We start from the raw sequence: 15,386 nt of genomic DNA on the forward strand, positions 1-15,386 counted from the left end.
AGAGGAAAAGGAGGAAAGGAGGGAATGAAAGAGAAGGAAAGGAGGAAAAGAGGAAGGAAGGAAGAGAAGGAAAAGAGAGAAAGAAAAGGAAAGGAGGGAAAGATGTCAAAGAGATGGAGGGAGGGAGGCTCTCCCACCCCACCATCAAGCCTCCGCCACCCCCACCCCCGCAGATCCCTTACTTACCACTTCAGCACGGGCTGGGGAAGCCGGCAGCGGGGCTCTCCAGGCCTTCCCCCGGCCACAGTGCTTCTGCGTGGGCCTGGGGGACCCGGCGGCGGGGCTCTCCGGGCCTCCCCCTGGCCACAGCGCTTCTGCGCAGGCCTGGGGGACCCAGTGGCAGGGCTCTCGGGGCCTCCCCCGGCTGTGGTGCTTCAGCACAGGAACAGGCAAGTCGGTGGCGGGGCTCTCCGGACCTCCCCCAGCCGCAGTGCTTTGGCGTGGGTCTGGGGAAGCTGGATGCGGGGCTCTTCGAGCCTCCCCCAGGCCACAGCACAGCACTGCAGTGGGGAGCTGGGGGCAGGGCTTGCCACCGCCACCATTTGTGCCGTCTCCTGGACTGCCGGAGTTAAAATTCAATTCCATCGGAGCACGACTAAAAACTCCCAACATCTTGCATAACAGAAGGGGAGGGCTAGGGCCATAGCTAGATGTTACCCGGCTTATGATTGCACTGTCCGAGTCTTAAACAAACAAAACTTTTAGATGTGTTAAATTTGTACTCTTTGTGACTTTATAGCACCAGCCTTGCTTTTGTACAAATATTGATTTTAAGTATTTTTAAAAAAAGAAATCCATAGGAAAAATGTGAAAGTTTTCCATTGAAAGCATACGTACGTTTATACTGAAAGAGTTATTGTGAGATTGTTTAAATAATGCTGCTGGTGGAGACAAATATTAGAATGTATTTGGAAGTCAAAGGCAGTTAGAGCAGTCTTAAATATTATAACTTGCATTTAGAATCCTTTTACTGGGTGTTCCTGTTTTGCCTTCTAAGAGGAAATTCTGCACACTGAGGGGCACACCACTGTTTATTCAGAAAACAGGAAGTCCTGCTGGTATATTTATAGAATTAATAGCTAGCGACTAAGAAATTTGGGATAGCTGTGCCTTGACAGCCTGCTTTTTTCTGTGGAATCTAGGTTCATGTATCCAAGATTTGAAAAGTGGGGATGAAGGGCTTTTCTGATTAAAGCAATGGTTCAGACACTATTTCTGTACATTTATTACATGTTAGAATGTTGATGAATGTTTTTTGTGCTATGAATAGCCTCACACACTGAATTCACTGTGATGGTAGCTGCCTGATGTCTGTCTGAAAGGAACAGCATTATCTGCTTACATGCTAGATCTTGTAAGTTTCATCACCTAAGTAGTCTTTAAGAAACGTCTTTGAGAAAGTAATATTATACAAATGTGATTCTTCCACCTCTTGCTGACATTTCTCTTGATTTGTTAAAATGTCTCTGCTAATTGCTCTGTAATTATATACAAGATCAGAATTGAATGTTTAATGTATAAAATTAAGATGTTCTTTTCAATAATGCTTTTTAAAATGGTTTTAAAAATGGTATTTCAATGTGAACTGCATGGCTTAATTTTATAACTTAACTTTATAATCATGTAAGGAGAATATATGCAGTGATATTAAATTACAGAAAGTGAAGAGGACCTTAAGAGCTTCTTGCTCAGGGTAAAAGAGGAGAGCGCAAAAGTGGGCTTGAAGCTCAACATAAAAAAAAACTAAGATCATGGCATCCGGCCCCATCACTCCTTGGCAAATAGAAGGGGAAGTCGTGGAAGTAGTAACAGACTTCAGTGAAGTTCCTGGGATCCCGGATCACCGCAGACTGTGACAGCAGCCATGAAATTAAAAGACGCCTGCTCCTTGGGAGGAAAGTGATGGCGAACCTCAACAGCATGATAAAAAGTAGAGACATCACCCTTCCAACAAAAGTCCGCATGGTCAAAGCAATGGTATTCCCAGTAGTCATGTATGGCAGCGAGAGTTGGACTATAAGGAAGGCCGAGCGCCGAAGAATAGATTCTTTTGAACTATAGTGCTGGAGAAGACTCTTGAGAGTCCCTTGGACTGCAAGAAGATCAAATCAGTCAATCCTAGAAGAAATCAACCCTGACTGTTCCCTAGAAGGCCAGATAATGAAACTGAAGCTCAAATACTTTGGCCACCAAATGAGAAGGGAGCACTCACTGGAGAAGACCCTGTTGCTGGGAAAGATTGAAGGTCACGGCAAAGGATGAGATGGTTAGACAGTGTCATAGATGCAACGAACATGAATTTGTTGAACAACAACAAATTAAATTACTGACCTGCTACTGTACAAGAAAAGCTGCAAAAGAGAAACCGGAGGTCAGATTGTACTGGAACACACAACTATTTATTTATTTATTTATTTTATTTCGTTTATACCCCGCCCTCCCCGCGCACAGGCGATTCTCCTCTTGTGTTGTTTCAGTCTTTGTATTACACAGCAGCTTCCTGAGTGTGAAGTCTCATTGTCAGAAACAAGTCTAGTCCCTCATATGGGTATAAATGCATGAACCAAACCATTGCATTATCAACGGTGGAGCAATCAATGTGTTCTTACCCTTCATGTAACAGAATTACTTCTGCACTTAGTGCACAATTTGAAATCTTTTGTCACAGTTGTGAAACAAAATACAGCTAAAACTCTAGGTTCTTGATTGTCTTTGAATAAAATATCAGTTTAATGTCAGCTATTTGTATAGATAAGAAATCACTTTCTGAAGCAATTCAAGACAAAGTTTAACTTCAGTGGCACCTTTAAGACCAACAAAGTTTTATTCAAGGTATGAGCTTTCGTGTGTGTACGCACACTTCCTCAGATATATTGAAATGGAAGTTAACGGGGGGCTGGGCTTTGGCGCATCGAAACAGTCGACACCAGGAACTGCTGCTGGCTACGACCAATTCTTCATTCTTTTTAGGGGGGTTTCAGGGGATCCTGAACCCTACTGGATCTCCTGGAGGGAGGTCTGGAGCAAGGGACTTGATTCGGGCCCCTCGCTTGAGGGAACAAGCGGGTGGAAGCCCTGGATCATCCCAGAAGCACGGAACAAAGAAGAGCAGGTCTGGCAGCCATAACCTGCACCAGATGTGAATGCCCCCAAGTAAGAGAGTTATTTTCACTCATCCAGAACACCAATGAAGACATGCACATGTGTGAGTACCTGTAATAGCAACAGCAGCATTGAAGAGTATGATGATTTCTTTAAGTCCCTTTAAATCTCCAAAACGATACAGAAAGGAGAGGTGGAATCCCCCCCCTTATCTGCGCAACGCGGCCAAAATGAGATAAGAGTCATTAAAAGAATGTTGAGATAAACACTTACTGGGGCAAAGAGCAATTTCAGCCTCTACAAGAGAACTATAAATTTTCTTCTTAAGCTTATTTTAAAAAGCAAAAAAGAAAGAGATACAGAGTGAAACTAACCATCTTGCAACAAACCTTTGCGACGTCATGCTTTACTGCTGTGAACAGAATAGAAGCGTACTCTGTTTTGAGAGTCTGCTGATAAGTACTCGCAGAGACGCTTAGCTTTGTTAGACTGAACTGAGATTCTTGTTATTGCATTGAAATGAACTATCAGCACTCTCAGAAAAACATGCCACCCTACGAGACAGGCACTTTAGATGATCCAGACAATGTACAAGAGACAGTTTTCCTGGGAACAATTCCAAAATATTCTTGGGGATTCAATTCAACAAGCGATTACAGAAGCTTTTGAGATACTTTATAATAAGGAGCAGAGTATGCAGTTCCAGAAACTATAACTGAGAAGGAAGATCCACAGAGACAACCGATCCTAGCCAAAGAGCAGGACTCCAAGCAAGATGTTTCAGCCTATGGAATTTCCTTTCTTATCCTAGAGAATATAAGAAGCTACACAGGACAAATTAACAGACCTATGGAAAATATGACAAATTCTTTAATTTTTGAAAGGGTAAAGGAGAAGATACAAGAGGATCAATTGTATAGGATGATCTTTTTGACTAAAGAGAAATCAAGAAGCTACATAAGACAAGGAAGCCTTAACTACTCCAAGAAGTGAATACAGATGGGAAGAAGCAAAGGCAAAATTTTCCACATACAAAGAGAAAAGGCACAGAATTATGACTGTAATGAAAAAAGAGCACAGAAAAAGAAAAAAAGAATAAAACATAACTAGAGTGTCATAAGATGTTTTGGTCTATGTGTAACTGACTAAATGAGTTATAGCTGAAATTGATTTAGCAACACAATAGTAAAGATTATGACTGTCAATTAAAATATAAATTAAACGTGATACTAAAATATGAGCAAAACCAAAAAATATAGAAATAAAAGCATAATTTGTGTATAGTAATAAATACAGAACTTACAGCTGTTATATAATAAGTGGTTCATACTTTCAGGGTGTCACCTGATAGTAGTTGCAGGAATGATATGTCCCAGTCCTGCAAGAGTCAGGAGCACACATGCTCACCACATTCCTCACTAAATGGAATGGCTCAGTTCTTTCCAGAGAATGTCTGTCCTTTCCTTTTACAGTAAGCTTCAGGGCTTAGTTCTTTGGCATCTAGGAAGAAGACGCATAAAGGACTGAGACACACAGGTCTAGCCAGCATTGCTAGCTAGTCATGAATTGTCTAGCTTGATTTGAATTTTATCTTCTTGAGTAGTTGCTAGAATTCTATGATACAAAATCAGAAAAAAGCCTCCTACTGAGCTGTTTTAACTGTTGATGCACAAGCCTTAGTTAATACTGTTAATGCACTTGGAAATCACATGAGGGTGATAGCTGGATTCGCACTTTAATTCACAGAGGACTGTGAATGTAAACACAGGCACAGTGCTGCACTGTATAGGACCTTGAGCATTAATTAAGAATGTGTGTGGTATAAACCAGAGGTTGGGTTCTTTCAAGTATGCTAGTAGTATGCCATAAATGATAAATGCTGTACATTGAAAAACTCATTTCCTTAAAGTATCTGAACGTTCTGTATAATGGGACTAAGTTCTGTTTTTCTTATGCATCTGCTAAAAGAGAAACTTTTCATTCATATAAAGCTCTTAATGTGGCATTATTTAGTAGAAAAATTAGTTGGATGTTTCCAGAATTTTAGTATAAATCCTCTAATCAACAGTCTGATATTTCCTGACCTGTCACTTCTCATTAGTAATTGTCTCAGACTTAGCATACTTGGACTGCTTGCTCAGGCATTCTGTACACAGTCTAGGCTCAGTTTTCTGTGAATCGTTGGATATTTCTGTTAATTGGGGGCAAGGCAACTGATGCTGTTTTGAAATGGTTTCTTTACATTCTTGTGCATGATTGGTGGGCCCCTACCAAAAAAATCACAAGGCAGAACACTTGGTGGGGATGATGGGAGGCTCCTTGTTTATCCTTGCTGTAGTCTGTTGCCTCCACCTCAAATAAGTTTTGAATTGTTCTCATGCCAATAATAATTTAAAATGTTGTAATCTTTATGCAGTGGGGTTTTTCCATGTGTAACTGATATTGGCTTGTGTAGAAGTAATGCTTATTCTCTCCCAAGTCAATTTCAATTCAAAATTATAAGGACACATTGAAAGTCCTATTTCTGTGATGAGCATATTGGCTTGCACGCCTTCCCCTTCTTTTCTTGCATGTGAATTCCAACCTCCCCTCACTTGAAGTATTTCCCCCCTTGGAACCTACAGCGACCCATGTATTATACTAGCAAAATGGAAATTATAAGAAATCAGCTTCTCTGGCTGTGTTTTGTAAATCATGTGCCTGCTGCTGTTGAGGTGACAAATTAAACGTGTGTTATTTTTTCCAGGAAGAACAAAACAGAGGCAAGCCGAATTGGGAACATCTGAATGAAGATTTGCATGTACTAATCACTGTGGAAGATGCTCAAAACAGAGCAGAAATCAAATTGAAGAGGGCTGTGGAGGAAGTAAAAAAACTACTGGTACCTGCAGTAAGTAGTTATATCGAGATGTTATTTCAAGATGTCCTATTTAAATTGAGGGGCCAGAGTATCTTTCATGTGTATTGAATTATATGTATATTAAAACGAATGTGGTATAACGGTTGGAATGTTAGACTGGGAATGGGAAGATAAAGATTCAGATTCTCACTCAGCCATGAAGCTCGCTAGGTAACCTTGGGCTGTGCTTGTTTAGCCTAACCTACCTCACAAGATTGCTAGGACAAAATTGGAGGAGGAAAGGACTATGTATGCTGCCCAGACTTCCTTGGTAGAAGGGTGAGATATAGACATTTGTAAATGAAAAAAAAATTTAGTTGTAAAATATTAAAGTAGGCTTTCTCAACAGGCTGCACTATAATGTCAAAAAGGATATTGAAATGTATATATATCTTGGCTTTTTCAAAAGCAATGTTTTTCTTACTAGAAAAAAGACAATTATAACATTCTGTTATGGAGCACATATAGCTGGATGATGATGGAAAACTATTGATTACTTTAGATGCCTTTGTTCACAATCTAGAGAACAGCATCTGACTTCTTAAAATCATTAATCATTTTTGTTTTTTGACCCTTTCTCAAGTTTCAAAAGCAGTTTGCAACGTCGTATGGACATCTAGTGTTGAAAGGGGGGAAACGTCACAATTCTGCTGTCCGTGGACAAACTCTTAGGCACAGCTAAATTACCTCTTTTGGTTGTGGTCAGGGATGTACAAATCCAGTCTCCAAAACATTAGGCATGAAACCTGTGTTGCTGTAGAGTTTAAGAATCTGTTTTCTTTTGCCATCTGGCTGTTGTCACTCTGAGCAATATTATTTCTCCTGAATTGTCTAGACTAGCCTGATGCTAAGTGGGGTTGACCATGGTTAGTATTTGGATGGGAAACCACTGAGGGGTTGCCATAAGTCAGTTGTGACTTTATGACACATCATCATCATCATCATCATCATGTGAAGCCTTGATTTCATAATTGTCAAATTGGTACAACCTATTTACAAAGAACTACATACAGTTTGAGTTTAGCGTGAATTTCTCTAGTAGACCTAGAATCATGTGACAGAAACCTGTGTATGTAACTCTTTGAAGGTCTCCCTGTGGAAATATGGACAAACTGTACAAATTATATGCGTTGTAGCTAATTTTCCACAGCAGCGAAATTCAAAGCTACAATGGATTATTATGCAGCTTAAATGACGGTTCTAGAAATGGAAATATTACCACCACCACCCAGTCCAAAGCTTTACAAAGAGTTAGAGTGCAACAGTTTTCAGTGGAATCTGGAATAAAATTAAGCGCAAGCTGGACATGCAGTGGAAATATAGTAAATTCAGTACAAATATATTTTACAGCAGTGTTCAAAAGCTGCTGTTGGATTAGTATAGGAAGACTTCATCGTACCAGGCAGAATAGTCACTTTAATCATGGGGGTAGATAATCAGTCAAGGTGTGTCACAAGAAAAAACTGTGCTGTGAAATAATCAAAACAAAAATGATCAATAAAACAAATCCTAGTGTATACAATAAAATAAAACGGGAAAAGACTTCTTAGATATTTTTTTCTAAAGCCTGGATATAAAAGAAGGTAAGGCTTGCAAACAGGGGCATTCCAAAGACACGTGCCACCACTGATAAAGCCCTGCCTCTAGACGCCAACTGCTTCACCTTTTCAGGTTGGGACACAGGAAATAGGGCTTGAGATGTGAATCATAACTGATATAAGCTATTGTGCGAGCCAAAACAGACTTAAATGCATATATCTTCTCATGTATAAAAATTGGCCCAGTCTCATTGATCAACTAATGTTTTAGTAGAGGTAAAGGTAAAGGTTCCCTTGCTCGAAAGCCAGTTGAATCCGACTCTAGGGTTCCGGTGCTCATCTCCGATTCAAAGCCGAAGAGCCAGGGCTGTCCGTATACGTTCCGTGGTCATGTGGCAGGCATGACTAAACACCAAGGCGCACAGAACGCTGTTACCTTCCCACCGAAGTGGTACCTATTTATATACTTGCAATTTCTTGCTTTTGAACTGCTAGGTTGGCAGGAGCTGGAACTAGAGACGGGAGCTCACTCCGTCATGCGGCAACCTGGGTCTCGAACTGCTGAACTACCGACCTTCCACAGCCTGCAGTTCAGCGTCTTAACCACTTGAGCCACCGCAGCTCCTTAGTAGAGCTACTGTTTAACATAATAAAGCTTGAAGCCCTGTTGATTTTAGTGGAATGAAGTAAGCATCGGGTGATATAGTTGAATTGATCTTGGTGGGTCAGTGTGACTTTCATATTGCAGCAGCTCAGCTGCTATTGAAATAACTTAGCAATGGTCAATTTAATGTTAAAACTGGTTATCTGAAACTAATTTTAAAATTAATATCATTTCCCTCCTCATACATGTTGGTGAGATATTGTCAGTTTGGATCAAAAGAGGGGGGACAAAATTAGAACAATTTTGAAACATGCAGTAGTTGTAAATAGTGAGCTGCCAAATTTCATTAAATGCCAACAGTGTGTCTTTACTGTAAATCATTTAGTTCTTTAAAACTGTGGTTATGGATTTTATTTTCTGTATGTATCACTGTCAGTGCTTAAACACATTTCAACAGGACTGGCTATTCTGTTTATATTTCTGTAAGCTTAACAACTCCATAATTCCCTTTGCAAATTTTTAAACTTGTATACGCTTGGAGATAATAGGGGTGAATTTCTTTGGTTATGTTCTGCTTTAAAAGGGTAAGACTGATTATCTCTGTAACTAAGCGTAAGAAGCGTGGTAGGATGCCTGCTGCATTTGCTATTGAAAATATGCCCAAGGGGAGAAGGAGCAATTTGTAGAGATATTGCTGTTGGTTTTTCTTCACTCTGTTTCCTATAAATTCTTAAGATGACTTCCCTAATATGAGCAAAAGTAATGCAGCACTTATATTGTGTTTCTGACTCTGCCATTACTTTTTCAGTTTCTCTGTGTTAGGGATGGTTCTATCCAGTTTTCCCCAGAGAAAAGTTACCAAGGGAGACATAGAAGCGTAGTGGAACACTTTCCAGGGCTTCACTTTTCAGCAGAAAGTTTTCCGTTTCTAAAGTTTCATGGTTTATAAAATAAGTAACAGTGAATGGATGCCACTGCCATTATAATTTTAGGCAAGTTTGGCAGTTTCAGAATTGTAATTAATGTTTTTCAGGTGATTGTCCCTAGGACTCATGTGAGAGAGTACATGAATGAATGAATGAATGAATGAATGAATGTTTATTTGCAGTCAAAGACCATTTTTCATAAGAATACAATATTATACAGTCAAAGTGATTCATTCCAGCACAGAAAATATGTTTAGTCATAAAAACCTTAAAATATTTATGAACTACAATAACCCCAAAAAAACTTTAAGATTTATCTAAAAATGTTGAATATATGTAAAATGATTACAAGTCCTACAAATAAAAACTATACGTAACCATACTTCTTATTGTGAAATTTTACCAAGTAGAAGCAGAATTTGGCTATTTGTCTGGAGATAATTGGATTGAGAATACATGTAGATTGATTTGTGAAGTGGGAGAGAGAAGGAAAAACCACAAATGCATGTAGTATTATAAATTTTTTAAATGTCAAGTTGTGAACTTACCTGATTAGCTGTGTAGGTCTAATAAAAACCAAAACTAGAATTTTTACATCTCCTCTCACATAGATGGAAGGGTGTAATTTAAAGCCCGTTCTGATATAGAACTAACAAGTGATACATGTGAAGCTATAGAGTGACACAGAAACTGAGGTACCTCATGATCCCCATGGAAGAGAGTAAATTCTCTTGAAATAGATGAGTGAAAACCACCTCCAAGTAATATCACGAACAGTTCTTTGGGTGTGCTAAAAGCAGTGTATCAGCTATCCTTTTTTTTGCATTATATGTAATGTAGGGGAAGTCAGTGCTCATGTGTAGATTACATAATCTTGCTCCTACCACTTTTTAAATATCTCTTTGAGAACAGAAAAGGTTTTAAAGCACATGAAGGGTTAGCAGCAAATTAAAGGAACTAATGGACATTTGGATACAGTTATGTTTGTTTGTTTATTTATTAATTGGTTGAAATTATCCCCCGCCCTCCCCACCGAGGCAGGCTCAGGGCGGCTTACAAAAGATAAAATATAAATAGACAATTGTAAACATAGATAAAACCAGTTTAAAACAATCCACAATCATAAAGTGCTAGCTAAATAGATATAAATAGTTAACAATGGTGGTACAATCATATTATTATGTTCTACGATCTGCTATGTTTCACAGCTCCTTAATCGTTATATGCAGCAGACGCTGGCACTAGCTGTAAACGATGAAAACCAGGGAACGGGCTCTAATAATATTAATGATGGTATACTTGGTGGCGGCGGCAGCTCCTTAACCAAAGGCCTGGTGGAAGAGCTCTGTCTTGCAGTCCCTGTGGAACTGTTCTTTATGAAACAGTATTTTATAGCTGAGTCACTATTTTAGACTATGTCAACTAACAATTGAGCAAAACTATCAAGGTTTCACTAGGAAATGGTTAAAATATGCATGATTGGAAGGAGATCAGAATGTGTATCTTTAGGGTTATATCATAGTGTATCTTTAGGGTTATATCATAGCAGATTTCTTCCAGAGATGCTTTGAACTTAATCCTAGAGGAACATGACTTCCTCCTCCTTGAACTTAGGCACTGTTTTACTGTGGTTGTTGTCCTTAGTCGAAAGAAAGCAGACTTCCCAAGTGAATCCTTAAAAACTGAGAGAGGACACCTCCTTTGAGAAATAACCTTTATTTTATTTCAGCTCCTTAATCGTTATATGCAGCAGACGCTGGCACTAGCTGTAAACGATGAAAACCAGGGAACGGGCTCTAATAATATTAATGATGGTATACTTGGTGGCGGCGGCAGCTCCTTAACCAAAGGCCTGGTGGAAGAGCTCTGTCTTGCAGTCCCTGTGGAACTGTTCTTTATGAAACAGTATTTTATAGCTGAGTCACTATTTTAGACTATGTCAACTAACAATTGAGCAAAACTATCAAGGTTTCACTAGGAAATGGTTAAAATATGCATGATTGGAAGGAGATCAGAATGTGTATCTTTAGGGTTATATCATAGCAGATTTCTTCCAGAGATGCTTTGAACTTAATCCTAGAGGAACATGACTTCCTCCTCCTTGAACTTAGGCACTGTTTTACTGTGGTTGTTGTCCTTAGTCGAAAGAAAGCAGACTTCCCAAGTGAATCCTTAAAAACTGAGAGAGGACACCTCCTTTGAGAAATAACCTTTATTTTATTTGAAATACTTTCTCTCACATTATATCAGACCTAGGCTGCAGTATATCCTTCTGCAGAGGAGATGGGCCTTGTTCCGCAGAATTACTTATTACTTTTTAAGCATTGAGCTGTCAGCAACTGAAACATACATTGTGAGAGACAGGCTGGTGTTTCAGTTCCTGTACAGTCTGTTGCTAATTGACCCACCTCTCAGTCACCGCTAGGCTTCAAGCCTGACATGGAGTTCCACCACCCTTTTAAAAAAACTTTTGTGCTGGTTCTGAAGTTTGCTCAGAACTTGATTCATGCTTGAGTTTTGTGTGTCAGTATGATTTCACTAGTCATCCCAATTGAACAGTTCTTGACTTTTTTTCTAAAATGATATTAACTTTACTGTTCCATGAATACTTGAAGCAAACTAATGTGTAGCTTGTCTAGGGGGGGGGGAACACTCACCCATGACCCTTTCTCCTGTTGATTCATGCAGCCCCCCCTCCCCCAAAGTAGTAGAGAATGCAATCCCTGCTTAAGTATTATGTCCAAAATGTGCTGGGACTATATGAGTGAGGTTCCTTGCTTTGGAGGGAAGCTCCTCAAAGTTAGTCATAGGGTCCAACTCATGGACTTTAACATAGGTGAGATCTTTAAGACTTTCTTTCACAGCAGATACAGGGATTGGGGAAACATGAGTGTATTGTACTTCTGTATTCTGTCTAATGATTGGATCAGATCTTAGTTAACTGTAGGTTTATTCTACATCAACAACTATCCTTATCTGTAAGAGTATTCCAGATGTGTTCCAATCAGATGATATTGGAAGGATCTTTTACAAGCATTGTTGCATGTGTTAGAAAGTGCGTCAGCTTTATTTGCAGAGGCTGAGTGGAAGAATTTTTGCATGTGTGTTACAAAATATCAATGCTGTGACTTCTATCGGTCTGGAACAATAATGTGCCAATTGGGCTGAGGACCAGTACAAGTCAGTGGAATTAACAACTGCTTTCTCATTGAAAGAGCATAAAAACATGTTTCAGGTTTCAGTTTCCATACTACAATACTTGAATTACATATGTATTAACTGAGCATGTTCGCAGGATGGGTAGGGTATAAATATGATCAAATAAATAAATAAGGGTACTGTGCTTTTGAATTTTTCTCCTGCTTGAAGTAAAAGCTTACAATCGGCTACATATTCTGAATGAACCAAGTAGATAAAAAGCAGGATACATTTTATGGCAGGTTTATTTGAACAGGTTATGGCTGCTGATTAAAAAATCAAATCATATTTACCTAACAGTTTATAATAGAAATAGTGTATTTACTTTTTTCACTGTATATTTACTACTGAATTTCATTAAGCAGTGGCTAATTTACAAAACACTCTTAGAAGCTGTAGTTTTGTACTTTGTAGTTGAATCTTACTATTCTTTTATATAAAAATCTAGTCTGCTAATGTTTGAGTAGATGAGTTTGAGTAGAGCATAGCTGGCATAAAGACTAAGGAGCTAGTATATGGATTATATTGACTATTTTAAAAAGGATATTTAACAGTGAACTGCTTGTGAGCAGAGATACAGGTGAATAACTGAAACTTTCTCCTTAAGTCTCTTCAGAGTACTCTGGGCCCAGGGATTCTTGCAGAGTTCCTGTCTGTTTCTCCTCCATGGAGTTGGACCTTGTGATACGGCCACAGCGTTGGAATACCCAGATTTGATCTTTTGTCACTTGTGAAACTCATTAGTTGACCTTGATCAGATTACATCTCTCAAATTAAACTATCTTGATGAGTTGTGTAAATTTGATACCATGTTCCTCAGGTAAAGGCTGTGCGGTGCAGCATGTAGAAAGCATTTTTTAAAAAGCCACAGTAGGTAATTATCTCATAATTTCATAGGGATCATATTTTGCATTATGAGGGATAAATTTCCATCCGAATTCCTGACAGCAGCCATTTTCTAGAAACTTGTCAACCTCTGGGCTGCACTTAAACTTCCCTTTTCTAATACACACCAGTTGAGTGATCCTACTATCGCTCTTGCAGTACTGGTTGTTTGACAGAATGTTATCGAAGCAGTTACTGCTTTCACCAGCCCTGTTCTTGTCATTGAGAGCCAGTTTGGTGTAGTGGTTAGGTGCACGGACTCTAATCTGGGAGAACCGGGTTTGATTCCCCACTCCTCCACATGCAGCTTCTGGTGTGACCTTGGGTTAGTCACAAGTTCTCTCAGAGCTGTTCTCTCATGAGCAGTTCTCTCAGAGCTCTCTCAGCCCCACCTACCTCACAGGGTGTCTGTTGTGGGGAGGGGAAGGGAAAGGAGATTGTAAGCCGCTCTGAGACTCCTTTGGGTAGTGAAGGGCAGGGTATAAATCCAATCTCCTCCTCCTCTTCTTCTTCTTCTGATTGGGCAGGGTCACCTTCATGAGAAATGGGGGTTGCTTCCCTGTAATGGAGTTCTTCCAAAGTGCCAGTGTCTAGTCGGGTATTCCTACTGATTACCTTCTTTTAGAAAATAATTTCTTAAAATAAGATTTAGGGAAGCAGAGGGGCTAATCATCAGCCCTTGTTTCCATGTGCTAGATGGAGCTTCCTATGCATTGGTAGTTAAAAGGTTCCAGTGCTCCTACCTACTCTGGCTAGACAGGGTCACTTAGGAAGAATTCTCCTAACAGGTAAGGAATTTCCCCGTTCTAACTCCAGTTTTTGTGTCATGTTCCAGGTCTTCCAAAGGTTGATAAGCCCCTCCCAGAAAAAGTAAGTTGGGATGTGATTTTTCTAATTTAAAAGTTATAAAAATAAAATTTAGTAGTTCCTGCCTCTTTGTAACATCATAAAAAGACTAGTGGAAGTAATTTACAGTTAGTCATTTTGCAAGTAATCTTCATTTCTTATGCAACTGCAACTCATTTAAACCATGACGTAAGGTCATTTAAAAATATTTTTAGTAGTTGTGAATGAAAGTGAAGGGATTGCAAATGGATGCACTTCATATTTGAAGATTATTGGCTCTTTCTTTTAATATTTATGCCAAGGACAAGTATATAAAATCTGTTGTGGCTTTAGTTATCAAATTTAAACAGGTTCTGAATTTTAATAATACCATCTCCAAACGATGCCCAGTAGGTATGATAAGTTGACTGATATGTGTTTATACTAAATATTTTTTCTTGTACCATTTTTGATGTGTTTTCTTGTTCAGGTATTTTTTGCCATAAATAATCAATACCTTTCCTTATTTTAAGGCCAACTTCATAAAAACAAAACATCAGTAATTTTAAAAAAACATTATGTGTAGGAATACAAGGCATAGTATAGTTCTGTGTAGAGTGTTGTAGAATATCTGTGATTGGGCTTTCTTTATTTTCTATCCCTCTCTTTTTTAATATATATATTTTTATTTAACATATAAAGAATACACATGGTACATTAATACAAGATCAATTACCTCCCCAAATAATAGAGTTTTCGTTTTTATCTATCAAACAAGCTATAACTAAAAAAACACAAAATCTAAGTATTTCTTTGGTATTGAGGAGTTTTTGGCAGGTGGTTTGATTCATATACTCAAAAAAAGTATACCATGTCTCTATATACATATTTTTCCTATTAGGATTCTCAACTTGTATTAATTGTGAGACTACCTTATTCTGGACCATCAAGTCCCCTTTTTTATCATACCCCTGTGCAATGTTCCCTCTAAGCCGTGGAGTCTCATGAGCAAAAATTCTCTTTGTGAGCTACTAGCATTAAAGTTGTGAGCGAGCAATTTGGCTACTGCATAAATTAGTTTGCTCTGGAGCCCCATCCTTCCTGAGCTAAGATAAAAATGTACATTGCATCAGTCTCACCTCCAACAGTCAAAACAGTTTGCTGTTCCTCTCCTCCCCATAGCCAGTTAGAACACAGAGGTTATTTGCATATGCAGCCTCATTGGCCTTTGCCCCAGGACACAGAGGTTGTTTGCATATGCAACTCGATTGGCTTTTGCCTCTAACATTCTAAACAGTTTGCTGTTCTGAGGTAAAATGTGTCCAATTTTACAACTGCTTTCCAGATGGCAGAGATCAGTTCCCCTGGAGAAAATGGTGGGCTCTGTATCCTTATATGCTGCTTATGTG

At 39.0% G+C, this 15,386-nt stretch overlaps 1 protein-coding gene across 7 annotated transcripts in view; it reads left to right on the top strand.

Moving 5' to 3' along the window:
• QKI (QKI, KH domain containing, RNA binding) overlaps positions 1–15,386 on the top strand; it is a 205,098-nt gene that overhangs the window by 102,573 nt on the left and 87,139 nt on the right. For all 7 annotated transcript variants that reach the window (XM_015415305.1, XM_015415306.1, XM_015415301.1 and 4 more), the window contains exon 4: positions 5,849–5,992. In XM_015415305.1, the coding sequence (XP_015270791.1) occupies positions 5,849–5,992 (144 nt within the window). The remainder of the gene's footprint in view (positions 1–5,848; positions 5,993–15,386) is intronic.

The sequence above is a fragment of the Gekko japonicus genome, unplaced genomic scaffold (genome assembly GCF_001447785.1).
Source record: "Gekko japonicus isolate JY-2015 unplaced genomic scaffold, Gekko_japonicus_V1.1 scaffold519, whole genome shotgun sequence".
Lineage (NCBI taxonomy): Eukaryota > Metazoa > Chordata > Lepidosauria > Squamata > Gekkonidae > Gekko > Gekko japonicus.